At 53.3% G+C, this 26,747-nt stretch overlaps 1 protein-coding gene across 5 annotated transcripts in view; it reads left to right on the top strand.

The window, feature by feature from the left end:
* Nucleotides 1–26,747, top strand: part of CUX2 (cut like homeobox 2) — a 229,700-nt gene that overhangs the window by 199,221 nt on the left and 3,732 nt on the right. Inside the window, exons 7-22 of one of the 5 annotated variants that reach the window (XM_066370930.1) lie at nt 338–414; nt 1,306–1,372; nt 3,387–3,435; nt 7,043–7,177; nt 10,258–10,449; nt 10,538–10,596; nt 11,073–11,121; nt 11,193–11,313; nt 12,328–12,996; nt 13,789–13,890; nt 18,667–19,236; nt 19,351–19,460; nt 20,179–20,338; nt 20,525–20,794; nt 21,714–21,902; nt 24,135–24,408. In XM_066370930.1, the coding sequence (XP_066227027.1) occupies nt 338–414; nt 1,306–1,372; nt 3,387–3,435; nt 7,043–7,177; nt 10,258–10,449; nt 10,538–10,596; nt 11,073–11,121; nt 11,193–11,313; nt 12,328–12,996; nt 13,789–13,890; nt 18,667–19,236; nt 19,351–19,460; nt 20,179–20,338; nt 20,525–20,794; nt 21,714–21,902; nt 24,135–24,408 (3,093 nt within the window). Of the gene's footprint in view, nt 1–337; nt 415–1,305; nt 1,373–3,386; nt 3,436–7,042; nt 7,178–10,257; nt 10,450–10,537; nt 10,597–11,072; nt 11,122–11,192; nt 11,314–12,327; nt 12,997–13,788; nt 13,891–18,666; nt 19,461–20,178; nt 20,339–20,524; nt 20,795–21,713; nt 21,903–24,134; nt 24,409–26,747 lie in introns of all 5 variants that reach the window. The other 4 variants (XM_066370929.1, XM_066370928.1, XM_066370927.1 and 1 more) reach the window with 4 other exon arrangements.

Genomic DNA, 26,747 nt, shown 5'->3' with positions numbered 1-26,747 from the left:
GCTTCACACACCCCCTGAGGTGGACCATCAGAACCCCATTTTGTAGACAAGGAAACTGAGGTGTAGGGAGGTGAGGTTGCTGGCTACTCTAGCCCCCCCCCCCCCAGAATGCTGCCAGAAACTTAACTGGGCCAGCCAGAGTGAGGCCACGTGTCAGCAGCAAGGCAGCTTAATGTCTGGATGTTGAGTCTAAGGACATGGGCTGCATTGTGTTTGAGACAGAGATACTGATTACAGGGAATAGGCAAGGGGGCAGGAAACTGGGGTGGGGTCCAGGTAAGGCCCATCCACAGGGACATGAGCAGAGCTGGCATGAGCAGGAGCGGTCTCTTCGCAGGGGCCTTCAAGAAGTACAGATCACTCTGGCAGCCAGACTGGGGGAGGCAGAGGAAAAGATCAAGGTCCTACATTCAGGTATGTATGTGGCATGTGGCCCCAGCCCTCACAAAGCACCCTGGCCCCACCAGACCAGGGGGTGGCGGAGGCAGGCACTGATGCTATGAACACAAGCTCAGGTGTTTTAGAATCCAGAGGGCAAGAAGAGAGTTTGGGAAGGGGAAGAAGAGACCCACATTCCCCAGTCAGGGTCTGAGCTCCGATCTCTGGAGGCCATACTACTGTGGAGAGAAGGTTTGAAATAGAATTAAAATAGCAGTAGCAAATATATGACCTTTAGCAGCCCAGCATGCAACCAAGGCTGTCAGGTTAGAGAAGGCAGTAGGAGAGGTTGGGGTCTGGGGCAAACTAGAAAACTCAGCATTATCTAATGAGATGGCCATGGCTGAGCACCAGCCAGGCACTGCCTTATGGCCCAGTGTAACTTATCCCCTTATCCCTTCAATTCTCGAGAAATCAGAAATCTGGAATTTTATGAGAAATACCTCATTTATTATAATATACTTGTATCAGTTGGCTTCATTACTCCACCCTGTCTCCCCTCACCTGCCAGGTCTGGACCTCAAGGTGAGTGAGCTATGGGTGGATTGTCCTACCCAGGTCCTGGAGTGACCTAAGGGTGCTGGAAAGCTCATACCCCAGGACATAGGACAGAAGACCCACATGGGTCTTCTGAGATTTATAGAGGGGTCATCTCTGCTGCCCTTGCCACCCCAGTCATTCCACATGCCTCCCACCAGCTTGAAGCTCCTTTAGGGGCATGAAACTCACTACCTGTCACAAATTCTAACTGAAAGAATGGTCTTCCTTCACTACCCTAGACCTCATTCTGCCTTCCAGGCCCTGTAGGAGTGGGCTCGACCTCCCTGGAGGTGGGTGGCCTCACCCTGGCTCTTTACTTTTTCCCAGCGTTAAAGGCCACGCAGACAGAGCTGCTGGAGCTGCAGCGGAAATATGATGAGGAGGCGGCATCCAAGTAAGTGAACACCTGCTGAGGTATGCCCCCTCCCTCTGACCCTGTTGGATGGCCCCCTCCCTCTGACCCTGTTGGATGGCCCCCTCCCTCTGACCCTGTTGGATGGCCCCCTCCCTCTGACCCTGTTGGATGGCCCCCTCCCTCTGACCCTGTTGGATGGCCCCCTCCCTCTGACCCTGCCAGACAGCCCCCTACCTCTGACCATCCCAGACAGCCCCCTCCCTCTGACCATCCCAGACAGCCCCCTCCCTCTGACCCTGCCGGACAGCCCCTCCCTCTGACCCTGCCAGACAGCCCCTCCCTCTGACCCTGCCAGACAGCCCCTCCCTCTGACCATCCCAGACAGCCCCTCCCTCTGACCATCCCAGACAGCCCCCTCCCTCTGACCCTGCCGGACAGCCCCTCCCTCTGACTCTGCTGGACAGCCCCTCCCTCTGACCCTGCCAGACAGCCCCTCCCTCTGACCCTGCCAGACAGCCCCTCCCTCTGACCATCCCAGACAGCCCCTCCCTCTGACCCTGCCAGACAGCCCCTCCCTCTGACCATCCCAGACAGCCCCTCCCTCTGACCATCCCAGACAGCCCCTCCCTCTGACCATCCCAGACAGCCCCCTACCTCTGACCATCCCAGACAGCCCCCTCCCTCTGACCATCCCAGACAGCTCCCTCCCTCTGACCCTGCCGGACAGCCCCCTCCCTCTGACCATCCCAGACAGCCCCTCCCTCTGACCCTGCCGGCCAGCCCCTCCCTCTGACCCTGCCGGCCAGCCCCTCCCTCTGACCCTGCCGGACAGCCCCTCCCTCTGACCCTGCTAGACAGCCCTTCCTTTTGACCCTTCCGGGGAACCCCTCCTTCTGACCCTGTCTGGCACTCCCTCTCCCTCTAACTCTGCCTGGAATACACACTTCATTATGCACCCTCTACTCCCCACCCCCAGAGGCACACGGCTACACATTGGTCATTGCTGTGCCATTTATGTACCACAGACTGTAAGTAGCATTCCAGGTCCCAGGCTGAGCAGAGTCTACCAGATAACAGCCTGCGCCTCACCCCGTCTTCGGGGGCTGTCCCTGTCCTTCACCTGCACAGTCCAACCCTCAGGCCAAGTGTCATCTACCTAAATCACTCTGTACTTGGTGTTTCTTCAGGATTTGAAACATCCCTTAGTCCACAAACACTTAGTGCCTGCTGTTTACCCAGGGCTGTGCTGGGTGCTTGGAGGAAAGTTAGAGCATGGCCCTGGCAGACGCTGACTGAGGAGCAATGGTCAAGGCCTTCGTTCAGACACTCCTGAGCGTTTCCTGTATGTCCTGTGCTGTGAAGGGAAGAACTGGGAACAGCCAAAGGACATAACAGGGCGTAGTCAGGGCGGACTTCTCAGGGGAGACGACTTTCAGAGTGAAACCTAAAAAGTGAGCAGCAGGTGACCATGTGAAGAACGCGGGGAAGGGTACCCTGGGCAGTTGGAAGAGCTGGTGCAGAAGACGGCCCTGAACATGCACGAAGCACACGTATGGCCTTTAGTCACCAGGTGCTCCCCACAGGCCCCCTGTGGCCCCCACCCCACACCAGGAAGAGGGGCAACCAAAGCGAAAGAAGAGGTCTGTCCTGACCCCCTAGGTGCTGGTCAGAGGAGGGCAGCAAAGTAAATGACCACCATGGGGTAGTTAAGAGAGTGCACCTAGGACTACACTTTGGAGCAGCTCAGGCCTGTTCTGAGGAAGACATTCCAGGCGGAAAACAAGCAGGGCACAGGCTGGGAGGTGCAGCTCTACGGGCAGCTTCAGAGGGCAGGCACTGGGAGAGATGGAGGCTCCATTCCCATTTCCCCACAGCCGGGTTCTCCCTCACCGCACCTCCTGCAGGGTCTCTCCAGTAGGAAGGGTGGGTGGCAGCCTCCTCAGCCCCCTATTCCAAGACCCTTGGGTTCAGGCAGGGTCTGCAGGAATCAGAATGGGAGGGGCCCTGGCGCTGTCCAGATTCTCTTCCTCAGGGCCTTGTCTTTCTGTCTCAGGGCAGATGAGGTCGGCCTGATTATGACCAACCTGGAGAAAGCTAATCAGGTAAGGAGACGTGTGCTGGGGGCTCATTTGCACATCGTGGGAGTCTCAGGCCAGGCCGGGAGGACAGGGCTATGCTCAGTTGGTACTTATTGAACTATGTGCCATGCAGAGGGCTGGGGCTGGGAGATGCCTGGTACCCAGTCCCTGAGCTCCTGGAGCGAGGGTGCAGATATAACCCTCAGAAATAGGACAATCCAGGCAGCAACGGTCAGGGAAGGGTACCTGACCCGGATTCAGGGGTCAGGGAAGACATCCCGGAAGAAGGCTGTGGAGCTGAGACCGGACCAGCCTTCCAGACTGTGAATGGATGGCATTCCAGGACAGCGAGCCACCAGACAGAGGCCAGGAGTGGCCAGGAGGCGGGAGGCTCTTCCGATGTCTTTGGGCAGCAGAAGAAAGGAAACAGAGCAGTGGCCAGTGATCCCAATCAAAGTGCCCGTCTCCAGGCTGAGTTGGGACGTGGGTCTTTCCCAGCCACACTGAGTGAAGAGCTGGAGGTGGTGACGAGGGACAAGCCTGGGCCCACTTCTCTCCCTCCCTGCCCACTTTGGGTCTCCTGCAGCCGCCTCACTTGGTCCCAGCCATACCAGCTGAGCACTGGGGCGACCCAGCCTTCCCTGGGCACCACCTCTTAGTCACAGCGGACGTCCTTGCAAGCCCTTCAGTCTCTCAAGTCTCAGTTATCACATTTATAAATGGGGTCCCTCGTCCGGCTTCCTCTGGCTTCAGATGTGCTATCATCAGGTGGGCAAGCCGGGCAGGACACCAAAAAGCAGTGAGGCATGGCCACGTGGGTCCAGTCTGGGGACCTGGGGGCCCACCACTTCCCTGCAGCAGGCAGCCATGTGACAGGGCAAGTGGTCACTTCCCTGGGGGTGGTTGAGGAAGGCCTGGAGGGGATGGTGCTGCTGGCCACTGAAGCCAGGGCGCCATGCCCAGCAACCCTGAGTTCCAGGAGAAGGCACAGCAGAGACGTGGCCCCCTGCGGAGGATACTTGGAAAATAATAGCACTTCCAGGTTAATTTTTTGAATAAGTAATCCACTTGCATAGTTCAAAACTCAGAAAATAAAGGAGGGCATACCAGCAAGCTCCACCTCCCCTCCTCTTCCTGGGCCCCGGGTCTCCTTCCAGAGCTCCATTCACAAGCCCATGAATATATCTACTTTTACCCCTTTTTAAAACAAAAATCAATATCACACTATGCACACCCTCCTGAACCTTAGTTTCCCTGCTGCTCAGAGCTCATTCCGTGTGCGGATTCACAGCAGCCCCTCTGTTTCCCAGCTCCTTAGCCCTGCTCCGTTTGACACATCCCCATCTCAGCCGAGAGATGGCACATGCTCCGGAAAGGATCAGGGATCAGTTCATTTCAGCTTTGCAGGTCTCTGTGAGCACGGGCAATGTGGGCACAAGCGAGCATGGCAGTGTGCCAGCAACACTGTACTCACAAAACGGGCGGCAGCTGCAGTTTGCCGACCCCCCACCCCCCGGCTACCTAGTCCCCTATTGGTGAACATTTATGGTATTTCCAGTCTTTTACCATCATCGTCAATACTGCAGTGAATAACTGTACAGATGCCATTTCGTACATGCCCAAGTCACTGTATCGGGTAAATTCCCAGAAGTGGGATTGCGGGGCAAAGTGTCTGTGTGTTTATAATTCGGCAGATGTGGCTGAACTGCCCTCCGCAGGGTTGTACCACTCTATACCCACTCCAGCATGGCAGGAGGGGACCTGTCCCTGTAGCCACGCGGGCACCCTGTGTCCTCAGACTTCTGGATCCCTGCCAGCCAGGCTAGAGAAAAAGGATCTTAGAGTAGTTTCAACACGAAATATTTTTTTATGTCTACTTTTTCTGAGTATAAAACTAAAACCTGCTTATTATAGAAAAGTGTGGAGAAGAAAATAAATGTCATCCTAATAGGTTTTTAATATCCTGGATGTGAACGAGAGGATTCCGGAGCAGAGCAGATCGATATTATCACTCACACAGCCATAACCATGTCGGTCTGCCCCAATTCTTACCCTGGAAGGGTGAGATGAAAACCAGGTGTCACCGTCCAGGCGCCGCAGTGTGCACTGTTGGTGAGGGACCCCAAATAGTAATCTGGGTAGTTACATAGCCGAGGGATCTTCTGAGAGAGGGAGGTAAGTTTCTCTCCTGGAAAACAGAAGGGCAAGGACTCTGGGTGATTAGCATCTGGAATGCAAAAGCTTCTCTCTGGGGGAAGATAAGACTGGTAGCTACAAACTCTGCTCTACAACACAGGGGACGTCTCCACAGCCTGGGTCACTCCCCTCCCCCACAAACGTAAACACGTACGTACCTTCTGGGAGGTGAATCTCTAAATCTCTGCAGTTCTCACCAGCCAGAAATTGATTTCCGAGGCTTGTCTTTTAGCCCAGATCCCAAGTTTCCGTCACATTTGCTCGGAACACCCTAACTGGGCAGGAGCAAAAATATTTTCTCACACACCCCTGAAACAAAGCTGACTTGATCCTTTTCGGGAATGAGGCAGGATTCCAATAAACAAACAAATCCGTTAAAAATAAGTTAACCAGTGTGCCAATGGATGTGTGTGATTCTCCGTGTGTACAGAGTGGGGAAAGCATCTTGATTGTGAAGGCCAGTGTGTAAGTGAAACATACCCCGGTGGCCTGTGTCACCAGCAGAAGGTAAAAGTAAAGCCACAGCTGTTTTAATTTTTCAAGTGATGGCTCCAGAGCCCACATACCCTGTCGATGTTAATAAAGTTAACCCGTAACCGACACATTTATACGTGTCGGGCACCAAGCTGAGACGCCTAATGAGTTGGGGCTTCCCAAATCACTTCCTTGGAGAGCAGCTCTGCGAGACTGTTGCTTGTATGCTCCCCGTTTTGCAGATAGGGAAACTGAAGCTGGGAGGTGAAATCTCTCGCCCAAGGTCGCACACCCAGGAAGTGACAAAGTACAGAATTCTCCCCAAAGCCATGAGGCTGTGTTGTTAACATTTAGGTGCTTCCTCCCAGGCTTTTTTTTTTTTTCTTCTCTGAAATGTTTGAAGAGGTAAGCTCCCCCAAGAGACCCAATTCAGTAAGCTGCCTTGCTCTAGTTTGGAAGGGTTTCAGCACGCCTCTGCAGTAGATATGTTTCATGTCCCCCATTTCACAGACGGAAAACTGAAACCCAGGGAGGGGAAGTGACTTGCCCAGGGGTCTGCAACAGCTTGTGGGCTGGGAAGCCAACCCCAGCAGATGCCCCATCCAGGATTCCACATTTAGTGGCCTGGGATCTGGGGACAAACCTACCTTCTAACCAGACAGGCCTGCAGCTTACTTGGCAGACAGAAGGGGCCTGGAAGTGTGTGAAAACTTGCCCATCAAGACAGCATATCCCTCTGTGCCCTATTGGATTGGGAGTGTTCTGACTCCTCTCGGGATCTCAAGAACCTTAGGGAAACCAAAAACCAAAGGGTCCCAAACCCAAAAAGTAGGACCCCGAACCCTCAGAGCCCTGCTTCTCCAGCCCATGCCTGAGATGATGCAGGGAGACAGTGGAGGGCCAGGGTGACATCCAGTGTGGCCCACTCACCTCCTAACCACATTTGTCCCATTCTCTCCAGAGAGCTGAGGCTGCCCAGCGGGAGGTGGAAAGTCTTCGGGAACAACTCGCCTCTGTCAACAGCTCCATCCGCCTGGCCTGCTGCTCCCCACAGGGCCCCGGTGGGGTAAGCATGATGGGAGGGCCAGAGGAAAAGGTTAGGAAGGGCTATGTGTTGTGGGTATGAATATGTGGGTTGATCATGTGCATCTATGTGAAATTATGCCCCTGGATGTGTGAGTCCCTGTATGTTCACAGTGGAAGTAGCATCATAACTGCCAAGGTCACTGTGTAGTTAAACATAATTACTATGACTTGCTTCAACCATCTAAGGGTAGAAATACAGCCCAGCTCTTTTAACTTTTCAAGCTCAAACTTCCATACATCCTGATTAACTGAAAGTCCAGTATCTTCCTTTGACAATCCCTTCAGTCCCAATTTTTCAAAAATTCAAAAATGCCAGGAACCTACTCAGCCCGAAGAGGATTATTCATTCCTATTGCCGGATGCCCACTGGGCAAGAGGGCAGGAGAGGTGGGACCATGAATCCGAGCAGCTGTGCAGTTTTGGTGGCTGCCACCAGGTGTCGCTGTTGACCACTGATCTCATGCTTCTTGGTGAATGCATGGGTGAATGGTTCTCAATATTCTTGAAGACCCAGAACAAAGTGGGGCCACATACCAGGATCTGAGGTTAACGTTCACACTCAGCCATTGGTTCCCAAAACATGCCAGGGTGCTTCCAATGCGGTTTCCCAAAGAGCCACATGTTACAAAGAGTCCATCTTCTGTCATCAACCCTGAGTTTTCTCTTTAAGTCTGATTGGTCTTTCTCTTTCTTCCTGGTTGGTGTCCCTTTGAGGTCTAGAGGTCATTTTAGAACCAGCCCAAACTACCCTTCTGTCGTGTATTAGGAGTCTCCTCCCTTCTCTCAGAAAGCCCTGGATTCTGTAAATTGGTCCACTTACTTCCAGATCTCTGCATAAGAGACATTAGCTTTACAATCCCCTACATCATAACTGTCTACACCAGGGTAATTTGCTCCCTCTACCCAGGAACCTGAAGTGACTGACATAATTTTAATCCTTGACGCCCTGATACACAGGCCATGTGTCTATGTCTGTCTTTCTGTTTGAATATTGGAATGTGTGTCTGTGACCTTTGGAAAAAGACCACCATCTTTAACTGTGCCTCAGTTTCTTTATCTGAACAAGTAAAATCTACGATTAATGAGAAGATTACATGTAAAGTACCCAAAATGGTGTTTGGCTCAGTCTATGCTCAGTAAATATTTGGTGCTACTGCTATTGTTATTAGTGTGGTTTTGGTGTGTCTAGGGTTTTGACCACAAGAGCATATGGTCTTTTTGAGCACATAGATGTCTGTATGTGTCTGGTGATACCAGTATGAGTGTGTCTCCTTGGTGCCTGTGTATTTCTGTGTGCACCTGTCAGCATGGGTATTCAGGCAGGTATGTGTGTCAGTGTGTGCTGTGTCCACAGGTGTGTCCACCTGTGTCTATGTCCCAGGAGGCAGTGTGCATGTGTCAGTGTGCATGGATGTCAGCACAACACAAAGAATGAACACAAGAGAGACTAAGAGAGCGAGAGAGCTCCCGGGGATGCCTGAGAGAGAGTTTGCTGATGGTTCTTAATTAACCCCCGTGGAACCCAGCAAATACCTGTGCTAATCAGCCACAGGGAACTTGGCTGGTTTGGGGTCGGGGAGCTTTTCTAAGCATAACAGTGGCACTCAATGCTAATTAATTTAATGTGTTAATGGCATCTGCTTCCTGTTCTAAGTGTCATTTGTCTCCATGGAAGAATACCCAGGGTTGGCAGTGGTGGATTTTTATTTTGTTTTTGTAATGCTTCTTAGATTCATTTGTAACTGAGCTCAAAATCAGCCTGATTTCAGGTTCCCTCAAACAGCAGCCTCTTCATATTCATCCAGGACAAAGGGACCATTTCCTAAAATCTAGAGAAGCAGCAGGGCTTGCGGGGGGGGGGGGGGGGGGACACATACCACCCCTCATGCAGCTTGTGGCTGCAGAGTCTCAGGTCCAACTGTACGGGTCTCTTACTGCCTGGAAGGGGAGCACCCTGCACCCACTCCAGAAACCCAAACCTTCGTGCTGTTCCCTCTGCTGGGAGCACCCTATCCCACCACTTCCTCACCCTGCTAACTACTTCCTTTATCTGTTGTCTTTTGTTTTTTAACTTAATTTTTTTATTTTAGAGAGATAGAGAGAAACATCAATTTGTTGTTCCACTTATTTATGCATTCATAGGTTAATTCTTATATGTGCCCTGACTGGGGATTGAACCTGCAACCTTGGTGTATTGGGGTGACGCTCTAACCCACTGGGCGACCCAGCTGTTTTTCTTTTTTAACAAGTGTTTTACTGAAGTATAATATACATAAAGAGAAATGTGCACCTCATAAGTATACAGCACATTGAATTTTTCAGGACGAACACATCCCATGACCAGCATCTAGATAAAGAAGAATATTCCCAGCCCTCAGTAAGCCCCAGCTTGGGTCGCCATCCAGGGGCTACCCCTTGACTTCTAACAGCACAGATGGTTTTGCCGATGTTTTTATTTGATCTTAATTGAATAACACACACACACACACCTTGGTGCCTGGCTTCTCTCACTCTGTATTGTATCTGGGAGATGTTGGTTGGAGTAGTTGTTGTTTATTCATTTTCATTGCTGTGTAGTACTCCAGTGGGAAGATACCACAGTCTCGCCACACTCTCTTGTTGGTAAACGTTTGGAGGGTTTCCAGTTTGGGGCTATTACAGAGAGGGCTGCCGTGAACAGTGTCTTGGTACACAGGGACCTGCGTTTCTCCTGCATCTATACCAACAACTGGAAGCACATATGTTCCCCTCTAGTGGAGGCTGCCAAACAGTCTTCCAAATCACTAATGTATCCTGGAACTTCATTTCGGCCTAGACACATCTTCCTCCAGAAAACCTTCCCTGCTCACTTCCCCCACCACCGCCTGTTGAGTTTCAGGAATAGAAGGCGAGGCATCCAGGCTGGTGGGTCCAGCCCCCACGCAAAGGTTCAGAGGCGGCTGGAGGAAAGCCAGGGGCCTGTCACAGGGGCCCCGTCACTCTGGGGAGCTCAGCACCAGGACTGTACCACAGCTGGGTCTCCCATTGTGTTTGCGGCTCAGGGGTGGGGAAGCCAGCCCTGCAGCCCCTCAGAGCCACCCTCGTCCTCAGGATAAGGTGAACTTCGCGCTGTGCTCGGGCCCACGGCTCGAGGCTGCCTTGGCCTCCAAGGACCGGGAGATCTTGCGGCTGCTGAAGGACGTGCAGCACCTCCAGAACTCCCTGCAGGAGCTGGAGGAGGCCTCTGCCAGCCAGATCGCCGACCTGGAGCAGCAGCTCACAGCCAAGTCTGAGGCCATCGAGGTCAGGCTGGGGCCGGAGGGGGTGGCGGGGAGGTGGGCGGAGCATCCCGGGGCAGGGCTGTCCAGCCCAACCATCTTTGCTCCTCTAGAAGCTGGAAGAGAAGCTCCAGGCACAGTCTGACTATGAAGAAATTAAAACAGAGCTGAGGTACTAGGCAGAATGTGGCCCCCAGCCCTCTCCCCTGGCCAGAACTCCCTGGCGAAGTGCATCACCATCCTCCCTCCCACCAAACCCTACTCTGTGCTGCCCTTGTCTGCTCTGCACTGGTACCCTGGGCGTCATGCTTGGTCCTTTGTGTCAAGAGCTGCCTGTAGGAGAACGTGAAAGCCAGGCTTGTCGGCAGCGGTGTGCCCCGGGGGGAGGGGGTTGACAGGATAAGTTCGGGTGGGGGGGCCGTGTGGAAGTCGGAGAGCGCAGCGCAGCGCCGCCCCTGGTTACAGTGCAGCCAATTTCGTCCGCCCACTCCTCAAAGCCATGTTTGCAGTGAGCCCAGCGTCCTGCGGGGTCCACAGGGGAGGGCAGTTCTCAGTCAGGGAAGAGGGGCTAGGGGGCATGCCCCTCCAAGGTTTCTCCCCAAGCCCGGAGGATGTGGCTGATCTCACACTCCCCACTCTCTCCGGCAGCATCCTGAAAGCCATGAAGCTGGCCTCCAGCACCTGCAGCCTTCCCCAGGTGAGTGTCCCAGCCACTCTTCCGTGGGGCAGGCTGCCCCCGAGGGCCCTCCACCAGCCATGCCCTCTCAGCCCGGCCTCTTGTCTCCGCAGAGCCTGGCCAAGCCCGAGGACTCTCTGCTCATGGCGAAGGAGGCCTTCTTCCCCGCACAGAAGTTTCTGCTGGAGAAGCCAGGTCTCTTAGCCAGCTCTGGTAAGGGAGGGGATGTTCTTGTTGCCAAGGGGCTGGGTGGGGCTGCCATAGGTCTCTGCCCTCCTGCATGCCCATGGACCACTGCCTTCTGCTTGGGCAGGAGCGGGATGAAGAAAAGGGGTGCGTGTTGAATGAACACCTGCCGTGTGCCTGGCACCGAGCTGGGCATCATCTGTGGCTGAGCCAGCAGGCAGCCCACCCACAGGCTGTCCACACATGTTCACATACACACTCAGGGACACCCAGCTGCACTCAGCCTGGGCCTTCCTGGGCAGGGGGATGAGGTCACAGGACAGGGAGGGCACCCATGGCGCGCCTCCACACAGACATTGCTCACTCCCAGATCACCTTCTCGGCCACTTGCTCCTTCTCCCTACACGGTGACTCCACGACTATTTAGCTGTGTGGCCCCGGCCAAAGCTCTGCTGCCTCTATTTCCACATCTGAAAATAGGGACTGTGATGGGCTACTTCATGGAGGAGGCAGGGTCAGGTCCATGGGGAGCCCTGGAAGTGGGCCCTCCTGCTGGATTAATCCAAACTCCCCCCAACCGGGGCGAGGTACAGAGCCTATCACAAGCGCTCAGTTGACGTTCTTCATGACAGGAGGGAGGACTCCCCAGAACAGATGTTTGGCCCAGACCTTGAAGGACAGGGAGGAAGGGGAGGGGGGAGGGGTCGCTGGCAGAACAACCCATGTCAGCTCTGGGTGCCTGTAGCACCTCTTTCCCCCTCCCCTCTTCTCCCACTTCTTCTCCCTGTCTCTGAATTTCTGTCTCATGTATCTTTCTCTGTCTTCCACTGTCTCTGTCTCCTATCTGTATTTCTCCCTCTCTCTCTCTCTCTCAATACCTGATTTCTTTCTCATGTAATTTCTCTCTGCCCCTCTTTCACTACCTCTGTCTGTGTCTCTCATTATTTCTCTACCTGTCTCTCTCTCCCCCCACATCATCTGCTTCTGTCTTACTATCTCTCCGTCTCTCCTCTCTCCCTCTGTCTGTCTGTCTCTCTCTAGAGGAGGACCCTTCAGAGGATGATTCCATCAAGGACTCTCTGGGCACGGAACAGTCCTACCTGTCTCCTTCACAGCTCCCGCCACCGCCAGGGCTGGAAGACCCCCTGTCCCCAGGCCCTGGGCAGCCCCTACTGGGCTCTAGCCTGGGCCCCGATGGCCCCCAGACTTTCTCGCTGTCCCCCTTCCCTGGCCTGGCGGCAGGGGAGAGACTGACAGGGGACGTGCTGCTGTCTAAGCACATGATGCCCCCAGCCGCCTTCAAGGGAGAGGCGGGCAGCCTGCTGGTGTTCCCTCCAGCCTTCTATGGCACCAAGCCCCCAACAGCCCCTGCCACCCCAGCCCCTGGTCCTGAGCCCCCCGGGGGCCTGGAGTCGGTTGATGGGGGCGGGGGCAGCATGGCCGGAGCTGGGGCCGAGGAAGAGCAGCTGGACACGGCGGAGATCGCGTTCCAGGTGAAGGAGCAGCTGCTCAAACACAACATTGGGCAGCGCGTGTTCGGCCACTACGTGCTGGGGCTGTCACAGGGCTCCGTCAGTGAGATCCTGGCCCGGCCCAAGCCCTGGCGCAAGCTCACGGTGAAGGGCAAGGAGCCTTTCATCAAGATGAAGCAGTTCCTGTCAGACGAGCAGAACGTGCTGGCCCTGAGGACTATTCAGGTGCGGCAGCGAGGTGAGTGCTGGCGGCCCTCTCCAACGGCCACGCCCAGCACAGGGCAGCTCGGGTCTAAGAACGGGCTTTGTGTTCAGAGCCAGTCTCAGCCAGCCCGGCTTGGCGGCCTGTGGCTGGCGGCTTTGCCTTCCTGTGCCTTGCTTTCCCCCTCTGTGAAGTAGGGAAAGCACCCTGTCTGCCTCCTTCTGGGGCCTGGGGCTGCCCGTTCTCCCCACCTGGCCCTCATGGGGCAACTCAACAATGGTGGGGAAGGCTGGGTCTCAGGAGCTGCCCCGGCAGGTCCCCTGCGTACCTCAGGGCCTCAGTCTACCTCAGCGAGTCGCCTGGGTGACCCACCAATCTTGCCAGACAATTTTTAGGCTAGTCCACACAGAGGGCCCCAGCTGGGCCTTGCGGACACCTGAGAGAGTCCCAGTCCCACTCTTCGCCCGTGGGGTGGCCTCCACCACTCACTTTTAGCTTCCTGCATCTCATCTTGCCCACCTGTCAGCCCCAGGGGCAGTTTAGTGAGTGTAAAGCACAAAGTACCAGCTTGAGAACCATAGACTGTGGTGGCAGCGGCCATCATGGCTGTTTCTGTTGTTGTTATCTCGAGCCCGAGTCCCCAGCAGGTCCGCAGAGTGTTACATCGGCTAGCTGGGTGGGGGTCCTGCTGCTCACACTCACAGTCTGGCCCCCACCCCTCTGGCCCCGGCCCTGGGAGGATCGGCCCAGTCACTCACCCCACCCAGCACCAGGGACTGACCCCCAACATACAGGTCCCCACGACAGATGCCTCCTTGCCTCTCCCAGGCAGTATCACCCCAAGAATTCGCACGCCAGAGACAGGCTCAGACGACGCCATCAAGAGCATCCTGGAGCAGGCCAAGAAGGAGATCGAGTCACAGAAGGGGGGTGAGTGAGGCAGGCAAAGGCCTCGGCCCCCCTCTCCCCATTGTCCGCCCAGACAAGATCCAAACACCTCGAACCTCCTCACCTCTCTCCCAGTCCGCAGCCAGGCAGGGTCTAGGCCTGGAAAGTGCCGACGTGCTCTCCAATATGGAGCCACTAGCCACACGTGTCTGTATCCATTCAAATGAATTAAAGTCACAGCTTCTTCAGGCACACTAGCCACATTGCTCGGGTGACAAGTGGCAGCCGTATGGGACAGCACAACTCAGAACGCCTCCCTCATCTCACAGTTCTGACAGCACTGGTCGGCACTGTTGGATGTCCTCAACTTTCAGGACATACAGTGACCAGTAACCACATGGGAGCTCATCAAAGACACCGGGGCCCGAGCCTCACCCTGACTGTCGGTCTCACCCTCCTTGCATCTGTACCTTCTAGTTCCCATGGAAACACTTGTCTGCTTTCTCCCGCCTCTCAGATTGAGCCTTCCACACCTTCCCGGGGGTGCTGGACTCATCTTCTAGTGCTGCTGTTAGCCACAGACTGGGTGGCCAGAAACGACACAGATTTATTATCTTAGGGTCCTAGGGGTCAGAAGGCCAAAGTGCGCCTCCCTGGGCTAGTGAAGGAGTTGGCGGGCACGTTCCCCCTGGAGGCTCGAGGGGAGAATCCATCTCCTCAGCTTTTCGAGCTTCTCGGGGCACCCACGTCCCTTGGCTCCTGGCCCCTCCCTCCCTGTCAAGTCCGGCATTGTAGCCCATTCCATCTCTTTCTGATCATCCTGACTCCCTCTTACAAGCACCCTTGGTCTTATGTAGGGCCCACCCAGATAATTCAGGATAATCTCCCCACGTCATGATCCTTAACTTTAACCACATCTGCAAAGTCGCCTCTGCCACATAAGGTGACATTCACCAGTCCCAAGGATGGGGGCATTGATGTCTTTGTGGGGGGTCACTTCTCAAGTGTTCCAGAGCCACAAGCCAAGTGCTAGGCATGTCCATCAGGGTCCCCACTGGCATCTCAAATTCAATGTGTCTTTTCCTCCCCCTCCCCCACTCAGGGCTGGGAACCTGTCACAGATGGTGCTAGAAACCCAGGGTGAGGTGAGGGCTGATCCTTGACCTCTCACCCCCAGCAGCCAGTCAGCACCCCCTCTAAGTGTTTTTTGCAGACTTGCCCCCCCATCCCAGTTGCCACCAGCCTGGTGAGCCAGTACCACCGCTAGTGAGGCCGTAGCGATAGTCTCTTCGCTCGTCTTACCAATGACATTCTGGGCCCCACTTTACCCAGACACCAAAGGGATCTTTCTAGAGCACATGCATGGTCACATTACTGTTCATAGTCCTTCCATGGCTCCTGTTGCCCTCAGGATAAAATCCCATGTCCTCGGCAGGCTTCAGACCCTCCCCATCCCTGCACGCCTCTCGCGTGAGCTGTTCTTAGTCGTGCTTATCTCCATCCCCGATGCCATCCTCATCCCAGATGCCGTTCCCCTGGACGACGCCTCATACTTTATGACCAAGTGCAGAAGTCAGCTCCTCCAGGAAGTCCCCCAACCCTGTACAGATGGATTGGATGCTGCCCCTCCTTGGATTCCCCCCAAATTATATATATGCTGGGTGTCATGGAGCCAGATTTGCCTTGCTGCAAATTCTGGCCCTGCTGTCTATTAGCTGTGTGATGCTGGGCGAGTTTACTTAGCCTTTCTGTGCCTCTATTTTCTCACCTTTAAAATGAGGACAGTCCTGGCCAGTTGACTCAGTGGATAGAGCATCGGCCCAACATGTGAATGTCCCGGGTTCGATTCCAGTCAGGGCACACATGAGAAAAAGCAACCATCTGATTCTCTTTCCCTCTCTCTCCCCCTTTTTTCTCTTCCCCTCTTGCAGCCAGTGGTTCAGTTGGTCTGAGTGTTGGCCTCAGGCACTGAGGATAGCTCGTTTGATTCGAACATTGGCCCCAGATAGGGGTTGCCGGGTGGATCCCAGTTGGGCCACATGTGGGATCTGTCTCACTATCTCCTCTCCTCTCACTTAAAAAAATTAAAAAGTAATTTAAAAGTTTTTTAAAACTTAAAAAATAATAAAATGAGGACAGTGTTAATAATTCTCCAAGTTGTCTGAGGTTCAAATGAGATAAGGCCTGGCAAACCGTCAGCCTAGGGCCTGGCATATAGAAGGTGCCCCTGAAAAGTTAGCCATTGTGACAGTTAATGTTGTTATTATGTCCCTCTTGTTGCGTTTGTTCACGTTACAGTTTACTGATGTGGCTGTCCTTCCCACTGGTCTGGAGGCCTGTTGCAGCCAGGGACTGAGTTGCATCCCTACACCCAGCACAGTACCTGTCAACACGGTTATAAGACAGTAGTAGTAGCTAACTTAGAACAGGTTTCAGCGCTCCCACTCTCTTTTGCAGTGTCTTCTGCCCCCTGGTGGTGACTCAGAGCAAGCGTCCAGATTCCCAAGCCTCTACTTGCTACAGGGAGCTGGTCCCTGGGAGGGGTGGAGGGTGGCTTACCCTGCTAGGAACCTATAATGCCCACCCATATAGTCTGCCATTCTCCTACTGGGTACACACTAATTTCCTCTTGGTCAACTCCTGTAGCAAGAGGCAACCATTCAGTGAACATTTACTGTGTGTTCAACACAGGTTGCAGAGTGAATGAAACACAATATTGGGGTGAAAAGAACCATGGGAAACAGTCTAATGTAACTCTCCCACTAAACAGACGGGACAGCTGAGGCCGGTGGTGGGAGGAGACATGCTCACAGTTACACAGAGACCAAAGGAGAACCCCAATCTTCTAACTCCCTATACAGTGCTTTCTCCACTGGGGGTTCAGAAACAAGGCAACAGGGAAATTAGAAAGGCAACATTTGCACAGGTGAGCCAGCCAGGAGGTTTCCATTCTGTGAAGAGCTCAGCAAGAGGAACTAGGCCAAGATTATGGCCCCACACCCCTGACAAGAGTGAATGATAACTAAGCAGAGAACAGCTAGCAGCCCTCCAGGGAGGAAATGAAATCCAACTCGGAGTTTTACTTCTGGGAATCAAAGAGCATGTCCAGATGGGGCACAGAGATTTATACACAAGCTTTTCCTTTATCATTGTCACAACAGTGACAGACAGGGAACAACCTAAATGCCCAGCAGTGGGGGATCGGGTGAGGAAAGCAGAGGTGGTCCCTTCAGTGCGGCAGGCGGCCTCTCAAGATAAGAGAACACTTAATCATAGGGGGAAAATGCACGCGGGAGCAAAGTGGGGGCAAACCAGGCTACACTCCCATATCGAGTACAATCGTCCCGTACATGGAGTAGGAAAGCACGAGGAGACACGTGAGAATATTTTGTGTGGTGCCTCCAGGAGAGAGATTGGACGGGATCTTTATTTCCATCTTACTTGTGTGCTTGCTTCGCTCTCTACCACAGGCATATATCACTGTATGTTCAGATAACAAAATTAACAATTTTAAATATAGTAAATTCAGTGGCATTTATTACTATATTTACAGTGTCCTGCAACCACCACTTTTATCTAGTTCCAAAACATTTTCATCACCCCGAAAAGAAACGTTGTACCTGTTTAGTAGTCACTCCCCGTCCTCTTCTTCCCTGATCTCCAAGCACTCACCAGTCTCCTTTCTGTCTCTATGGCTCCACCTATTCTGGATATTCCGTATGATTGGAAATTATACAACATATGGCCTTTTGTGCGTGTTTGTCTGCTTTCACTTAGCATCATGCTTTCAGGATTCTTCCATGTCGTAGCAGGCACTTCGTTCCTTTTTATGGCTGAATAATATTCCATTGTTGTAATACATTTTAACTGGAAATCCACTGAAATGTTTTGTTGTGGGGTTTTTTTTGTATTTTTCTGAAGTGAGAAGCAGGGAGGCAGAAAGACTCCCACATGTGCCCGACCAAGCCCCACCCAGCATGTCCACCGGGGGGCAATGCTCTGCCCATCCGGGGCGTTGCTCTGTTGCAACCAGAGCCATTCTAGCGCCTGAGGCAGAGGCCATGGAGCCTCAGCCATCCTCAGTGCCTGGACCAACTTTGCTCCAATGGAGCCTTGGCTGTGGGAAGAAAGAGAGAGCTAGAGAGAAAGGAGAGGGGGAAGGATGGAGAAGTGGATGGACGCTTCTCCTGTGTGCCCTGGCTGGGAATCAAACCCAGGACTCCCACACGCTGGGCCAACCGGCCAAGGCCTCCATTAACATTATTTTTAATGGGGCTGTGGGAACTGGGGTGGAGAACGCACAGTAGAGAAAGGGCTGTGTTGATCTGGTTCCATCCAGGGCTGTCGAGAACCCATCGTGGGAGAGGCAGAGAGGGGCGCTGTTCTATTGTTCCTTTTTGTTTACTCTTGTTAAAAAGGTTTTTCACTAAATAATATATTGTTTATTTTGTTTGTTTTGGAGCTCTATAGAAAGTGGTTTATACTCTGTACCTTCTGAGACTTGCTGTTTTCATTCAAGGTTATGTTTAGATTTATGTGTAGTTTTTGCACAGTGACTTCTTTTTCATTGCTGTATAGTATTCCATTATGTGCCCATGCTGCTATTTATTATCCATTCTCTCTGCCATGGCCATTTGGGTTCATGCTATTATATTGCTGTTAGAATAAATGAAACAGAAGGCCATAATATACTTAACTAATCCCCCACTGATGGACACAGAAATTATGCTGGTATAAATACTGATGCTGTGACCATCTTTGCCTTTTGAGCCACATCCTGATGATGGGCCTCTGGCCTCCCTGTCATCCACCCCACAGGTGAGCCCAAGACCTCGACAGCCCCAGTGAGCATCACCAATGGCACCACCCCTGCCAGCACCTCAGAAGACGCCATCAAGAACATTCTGGAGCAGGCCCGCCGGGAAATGCAAGCGCAGCAGCAAGCGCTGCTGGAGATGGAGACTGGCCCCCGGAGCCGCTCGGTGCCCCCCTCACCCCCAGAGCGGCCCTTGCTGGCAGCTGCAAGCCAGAACGGGGCCCCAGCCTACGTCAAGCAGGAGGACGGCAGTGGCGGTGGCGGTGGCGGCGGGGGGACCAGCAGCAGTGCCACACAAACACCCCTCACCGTCCTGTCCCCCGCCGCCTTCGTGCAGAGCATCATCCGGAAGGTCAAGTCGGAGATTGGTGACGCTGGCTACTTCGACCAGCACTGGGCCTCTGACCGCGGCCTGCTCAGCCGCCCCTACGCCTCCGTCTCACCCTCCCTCTCCTCCTCCTCCTCCAGCCACTCCGGCCAGCCCAACGGCAGGGCCTGGCCCCGCGGGGACGAGGCCCCCACGGCCCCCGAGGACGAAGCGGCTGGGGGTGAGGACGAGCCCCCCAGGCTGGGTGAGCTCAAGGCCGAGGGGGGCAGCCCCGAGTCAGGCAGCGGCGGGCGGCTGGCCTACTACCCGGCATATGTACCCCGCACGCTGAAGCCCACTGTGCCGCCCTTGACCCCAGAGCAGTATGAGCTCTACATGTACCGTGAGGTGGACACGCTGGAGCTGACACGCCAGGTCAAAGAGAAGCTGGCCAAGAATGGGATCTGCCAGAGGATCTTTGGGGAGAAGGTGAGGACGGGGACGGGGCTGGGGGAGGGTAGAGGGCTCAGGGCTAGGGGCCCCAGGGAACGAGGACACCTGAGGACCCAGCCCCCAGCATCCATGGTCTGGAAAGAAGCATGTGTGAGCAAGAAAAGGGCAGAAGCAGGACTCAGACCCAGGTCCTTGTGACCTCAGAAGCCCGTTTCTCTGCATGTGGCTGCTATGGGCCCTGTGGGACGGGGAGGGCTGCCATGGGCAAGGCTGGTGTTCAGTTCTGCGGTTGTTAGAGCAGTGAAACACTTCCGTCTGGTTAGGGGTAACCACTGAGCCCCCTCCTCCATCCCTTCACTGGTCCAGCCAGTGCTTAGGGCTCAGCCCAGCCAGGGGTCTCCCGATGAGTCAGTGCCCCTGCAGTACCAGTGGTTAAGTAGGTTAACATCACCTCTCCCTATAGCAGAGAAGCAGGAAAACAGGCAAGCCCAGGGGAAGAAGAAGCCACCTAAGTGGGAAGCACAGGGAGGCTTCCTGAGGGGTAGGACTTTTACATGTAGGGCAATGGGAGGGTGCAGGCAGGGGTGCAGCGCAGGCGCACAGCAGGCTCCTGGGAAGTGAGGACAAGTGAAGGCAGCCCTGACTCTCAGGGGACAGAGTAGACAGTGATCCCTCAGTGTCTTAGGGGGAGAGAAGTGATGGCCTATGTCCCAGGGACCTGCTGACCCAGCCTTCCTGCCCCACCCATGCCCAGGTGCTGGGCCTGTCGCAGGGCAGTGTGAGTGACATGTTGTCACGGCCAAAGCCATGGAGTAAGCTGACACAGAAGGGGCGGGAGCCCTTCATCCGCATGCAGCTGTGGCTCTCGGACCAGCTTGGCCAGGCCATCGGCCAGCAGCCCAGCGCCTCCCAGGGTGAGTGCCACTGGGCTAAATTTCCATCTGCTTATTTTCCCATTTAGGGTGGTCCTTGCCCAAGATATTATTAAGGTGGTTGCAGAATAGACTGTGGCCGACTCCTGGCTCTAACAAGACTGCCCACACGCATGTGTCTATGCCAGATGGCAGTAACCACCTTCTCTGTCTCTCTGTGGCCCACAGCCAGTCCCACCGAACCAAGGTCCTCACCGTCCCCACCCCCTAGCCCCATGGAGCCTGAGAAGAGCTCCCAGGAGCCCTTGAGCCTGACACTGGAGAGCAGCAAGGAGAACCAGCAGCCGGAAGGACGCTCCAGCTCCTCGCTGAGTGGGAAGATATACTCGGGCAGCCAGGCCACGGGGGGCATCCAGGAGATCGTGGCCATGTCCCCCGAGCTGGACACATACTCCATCACCAAGAGGGTCAAAGAGGTTCTCACAGACAATAACCTAGGTACGGGATGGTCGGGCTGGGGATGCTGCTTCCCACCCTGCTTGGCTCCTGCTCTCCTTGAAAAAAGTTTCCACAGTGAAATCCCCAGGCTGGAGTCCAGCCTACAGGTGCCAGGCAGCCCTGAGGCACCCAGGACCCTCTAGGGGGCATCTAACTCTGACTTAGTCCCTGGAGAATTAAGATAAGTTAAAGAGTAAATAAAATCCCCCAGCCGCCTAATCACAATCCAGTTTTGATGTATCTAACACTTTCTAAACACAGACATGAATATATGAACACTAGTTTCTTCTTTCCTCTTTTCTGTATAGATGAAGTTGCGACATGCACATGCCGTCCTGCAGCTTGCTTTTCAAAATTCACACTGTGGACCGCCTTGCACATTAGAATAATTAGGCCACCTGCATGCTTTCCAGCTGTTGTAAAGGGTTTTAGGCCACGGGTGCCCTACATTTTTTACCCCGCTGCTGGGCATTTTGGTTATTTCCAGTTTCCTTCTGCCTTTGAAACTATGTCCAGATGTGTCTTTGTGCCCTTGGGCAAGAACAACTGCAGGATAAATCCAGTGGTATTGTTGGATCAGAGGCTATGCACATTGAAATTTTGATAGAAGCTGTCAAATTCCTCTCTAACAAGGTGATATTAATTGTACACATGAAGTTTGCAGACAGTTTCAGGGACCCCCTAGGAAAGAAGAACATCTAAAGTATGAAAGTATTTTTGTTGGTAGCTCTCTGGTCCCCCCCCCATCTTCTATTTTGCAGAAAGGTCCCCTCTCGATCCACACTGGGTGTAGGTTGTCCCTGAGTCTGAATTAATGGAGGCCTCCTGGGTCTCCCCTTTGTCCCTCCTTTTCTTGTCTATTCTGAGAGCACCCCTGCCTGGCCTGGAGTGACAGGTGACCCTCCTCCCCTGTCCCCAGGGCAGCGGCTGTTCGGGGAGAGCATCCTGGGCCTGACACAGGGCTCTGTGTCCGACCTGCTGTCCCGGCCCAAACCCTGGCACAAGCTCAGCCTGAAGGGCCGAGAGCCCTTTGTGCGCATGCAACTCTGGCTCCGCGACCCCCACAACGTGGAGAAGCTGAGGGACATGAAGAAGCTGGAGAAGAAAGGTGAGCTCCACGCCTGCAGGCCCTTTGGGGTCCAGCCTTGGGTTTGCTTGTTAGAACCACATCTGGTTGTAGCCCAAATAAATCCCGGGCCCGAGTGGTCTGGTCTCAGCTTGGTGTGAGACCACGAGAAATAGTAATTCCGCAGAATATCATTGAAAGCAATTAAAATACTTACTACTTCTCCCATGGAAAGTCCAATCCCTCGTCTCCCTCAGTGTCCTCCACATGCCCAAAGCTGTAAAGCCTTTGCCAACCCATCGTATATTCCCAGAAATGCTCCCTCTCTGATCTTCCATCCTCTGCATCAACTCCCTGATGTATAATATATAGATCCAATGGTGGGATTCAAATAATTTAACAACCAGTTCTCCGCCCTAATGACTGTTTTTTTAAGTATAAAAAAATGATATACTGAAAGGTAGTTTATTATTTCATGTATTTAATACTTAAATAAGAACAATAAAAGAGGTACACAAAACTAGATTGTCATAAGAAAGAGTTTTAAAATATTAATGAAAAATATTAAATAATACCTGACAAAAACAATAAAACTGTTATTTAAGATTTTTCCATATTGCTTTTTTTTTTGTCCATATTGCTTTTTTTTTTTTTTTTTTTTTTTTTTTTTTTTTTTTTTTTTCTGAAGCTGGAAACGGGGAAGCAGTCAGACAGACTCCCGCATGCGCCCGACCGGGATCTACCCGGCAAACCCACCAGGGGGCGATGCTCTGCCCATCTGGGGGGCGTCGCTCTGTCGCGACCAGAGCCACTCCAGCGCCTGAGGCAGAGGCCATCTTTTGCTCCATTGGAGCCTCGGCTGCGGGAGGGGAAGGGAGAGACAGAGAGGAAGGAGAAGGGGAGGGGTGGAGAAGCAGATGGGCGCCTCTCCTGTGTGCCCTGGCCGGGAATCGAACCGGGACCTCTGCACGCCAGGCCAATGCTCTACCACTGAGCCAACTGTCCGGGGCCTCCATATTGCTTCTTGATTGGCATCCTCACTTGCAATTTTTTTCACCTGAATATAGAATGAACATTACTGCAGGAGTTTAAAATATGCTGTTGCGCAGATGAATGTTAATAAAGAGTAAGGACTATAAGTTTGTGGTTTCCACAATGGGCGGCTGCCCAGGCACCCACCCTAGAGAAAACCCTGATGACAAGTGCCATTTTAACAACCAGTTCGCCGAACTCAACAAAATCGGTATCATTTCTACCAAGCCAGTGTGAACCAGCTGAATCCCACCACTGGACGGACCCCCCATTTGCCTACTACCCGGGTTCTGCACAAAGCAAGAGCTAAGCCAGCAAACAGGACTCCGGGGTGGGGGGGAGGGGCCAGGAGATTGCAGATTTCATTGGACTATGGTGTCCAGTATTACCTTTTATCCCTAAGATGGTTGGTACTGAGCACAATCTCATGCTATGCATCAGGGATTCCTGGACCTTACAAAGCTCAGGGTCTGGTTGGAAGATGGGGTTCAAGAAGTTGAAGTCATCATCTAGGGAACTCCAGACAGTTCATGAGGAGAGAGAGCCCAGGGGCAAGCCAGGCTGTGAGGGACACATGTGCCAAGGCCACAGCTGGGCTATTGACACAGATGACTTCACAATTGAGAAATTGCCCCACCACTTGTTGGCTGTGTGACTTTTAGCAAGTTACTCCCCCTCTTTGTGCCTCTTTCTACTTTATCTGAAATTAAGAGTCAGTAGCATCTACCTCCACATTGCTGTGAGAGTTTAATGAGACCCTAATACCTAACATTCTCCATTTTTAAAGTGGGCTTCCCCCCCCCCCCGTTTTGATGATTTGAAGTTGAGATGCATTTACTGGGTTCCCTGTCCCCACCCCCAACAAGATCTTTAGTGAGTGTTAGTGACACTTCTGTCAATCAAGAAAATGCCTCATGGCACTCTTTCTGGAGAACTTCCTGTCTGTGAGGTGTCCTGCTGAGCCCTCTACCTGTGTTAGCACTCTGGGTGCTAATGACCAGGCTCTCAGGCAGGTGTGGGCAAGCCAGAGCCCCAGCAGAGGGCTTGGAAGGCTGTAGGAGGAGAGGAAAGGATGGGACTGGGAGTGGCCCACAAGCTTGGGGCACAAAGGGTTCTGAGCAGGGTTGGCTGACCAGAGGCTCAGCGCCTGGGGTGGGCCTGCCTCTGCTGCCCCTGGGGGGGAGGGTCTGGTCCAGCCCCTCTCAGCCTCCTGCCTCCCTCCCCACCCCACCCCCGCCCCAGCCTACTTGAAGCGCAGGTACGGCCTCATCAGCACGGGCTCAGATAGCGAGTCTCCAGCCACCCGTTCAGAGTGCCCCAGCCCCTGCCTTCAGCCCCAGGACCTGAGCCTCCTGCAAATCAAGAAGCCCCGCGTGGTGCTGGCACCCGAGGAGAAGGAGGCCCTGAGGAAGGCCTACCAGCTGGAGCCCTACCCCTCCCAGCAGACCATCGAGCTCCTCTCCTTCCAGCTCAACCTCAAGACCAACACGGTCATCAACTGGTTCCACAACTACAGGTGGGCCAGCCAGGGAGGGCCCCCTTCCCCCACCCAGGGCCTGGAGGGAGCCCAGTCCAGATGCCTGCTGGGAGACGGGGTGACTGTACTGCAGGGGTGTTTAGGTTTAGAATGCAGGCAAACCTGGAGATAAATCCTAGCTTCCCCATTTCTAGCTATGAGCCCCTGGGCAAGTCCTTGCACCTCCCAGAGCCTCAGTCTTCCAACCTGTAGACCGGGAGCCATGATGGGATCTACGTCACAGAGTTGTCCTGAGGATTTAGTGGGCTGACATATTTACATAAAATGCCTGGCATGTAGTGTGTGGTGGGTGTTGATGTTATGGTTGTCACCATCTTTATTATGACTTCTCCAGCTTGCTATGTGTCTTCCTGGATGAGGGACAGGGAATGGCGTTTGGGGCACAGGCCTGAGGAACCTAACTTCCTAGTGGACCTCATGTTGGAGCCCTGACTGGGGGTCTGGCGTCTCCCACTCGAGAGACCAGAGGAAAGCCCTCCGGCAGCCCCCTGGGGAGTGGGTGCCTCCTGGTTCTGTGGCCGCCTCCTCCCACTCACGCTCATAGCCCCAGTCCTGGAGTCACTGCCCCATGTGGGCCAGGCTTGCTGGGGGTTTGTCGGGGTGTGGGCTAGGACGGGCAGGCTTGAGGAGCCCAGCTGAGAGCCCTGTAGCAGAGGCTTGAGGGGACTTAAGGGACCATCTGAGACTCACATATACACACCCCGCCCCGTCAAGCTTTCTGAGCAGGAAATGTCTCTGGTGCCCATGTGGTGCGAGAGAGTCCATCTTCTTGTGCCCGGGCAGGACAGGGCAGAGGTCTCTTGATCCCCAAGGGAGAAGAGAAAGGAGGAGCCTGGATGGTGGAACACGAAATCTTGCCCGACAGCCCAGGCATGGGCATCACGCAGACCCGAGTTCTGGTCCCAGTTTGGCTGTGTGTTCTTGGGCAAGTCACTATACCTCTCTGAGTCTCATCCCTATTTTACAGATAAGGAACCTACTACCCAACAGTGCTGAATCAAGGATCAAATGAAACACTTGAGGTGTAGACATGTAAAATATTGCTTATTATGTGGCTCAGACCCAGAGCCTGCCAAACTTCAAATGAAGAAGCTTCTTTAAGCCTCACCTCCTCCTTCCCTCCCTGGGGGATACAGGAACATGCTCACCCATCTTGTTCCCCCCAGGAATTGAGCATTCTATTGTTATCCAAAATAGTCCTTCGACAAATATTTGCCCAGTTGTGTACAGTAAGCCAGAGTCTGGAGAAACAGGTCAAAGCCAACATCCCTGCTCTTAGGGAGCTTAAAATCATGAACCAGATAATGTCACTATAACCTAATAAATGCTGTAAAACAGGAAGGAATAGGGGCTGAGGGCAAAGGGAATTCTGCCTCCTGGTGAAGACTTTACAGAAGAGATGGGATTTGAGCTGAGTTTAGAAGGATGAATAGGAGTTTGTATCAAAGAGCAAGGAGAATTGCACTCCCAAAAGAAACTACTCTTGAAAATTTTAGTTATAGAAGAATATATTATTTCATTTGGTAAACATTTATTGAGGACCTACTCTGTGCCAGGCACTGAAGAAAACAAGACAAAGTTCTTACCCTTTAGTATCTTTACAGACCATCAGGAAAGGTCACTATTTAATAAGCTCGTCTATTAATGCAGCATTACAAACTGCAGTGAGCTCTGCAAAAGGCGAACAATCTGATGTTTTGAGAAAAATTACTGGGGTGGCCCTGTTACAGATTTGGGAGTCAGGAATCACACGTACTAATTTATACTATAGTAGGAATGACTATTGGCTTCATATTTATATTGATCTATACTTTGTAAGTTCTCCTGATGGAGCTTCAGGCATTGCGCCATCCTAAACCTCCCTTAAATCCCACCTTACTGGAAGCCACTAGGGCTGCCCCTGGTCCCAGCAGCTTTTCTCTTTAGCGGGGACTGAGGAAGATGCAGAGTCCCTATAAGGTGGACAAGGCCACCTTTGTGGAGGGACTGGGGACTGAGAGAGGTAAGTGAACCAGATGATTTCTCATAGTCACTCTAAGCCCTGGGATGGTGCCCCACCCCCTCCTGGGCAGGGATGGGGGCGCAGGATAGTGTAGCCAGACTGCTGGATTCAAAGCCTAGCTGTACTGCCGTCTGGCTCTGTGATCATGCCTCTGAGCTTTGACTCGTTTATCGATGAGAATAAGAATGATAATGTCCCCCTCACAAGTTTATTATGAAAAATAAATGAGATAATCTGCAAAAAGTAGTTGGCCTGGTGCCTGGTACATATAATCACCCATTATTATGATGTTTATAATAATTATAGCCATTAGTAT

This window comes from Saccopteryx leptura, chromosome 2 (genome assembly GCF_036850995.1).
Source record: "Saccopteryx leptura isolate mSacLep1 chromosome 2, mSacLep1_pri_phased_curated, whole genome shotgun sequence".
Taxonomy (NCBI): domain Eukaryota; kingdom Metazoa; phylum Chordata; class Mammalia; order Chiroptera; family Emballonuridae; genus Saccopteryx; species Saccopteryx leptura.
This window is presented reverse-complemented; position numbering and strand designations above follow the sequence as displayed.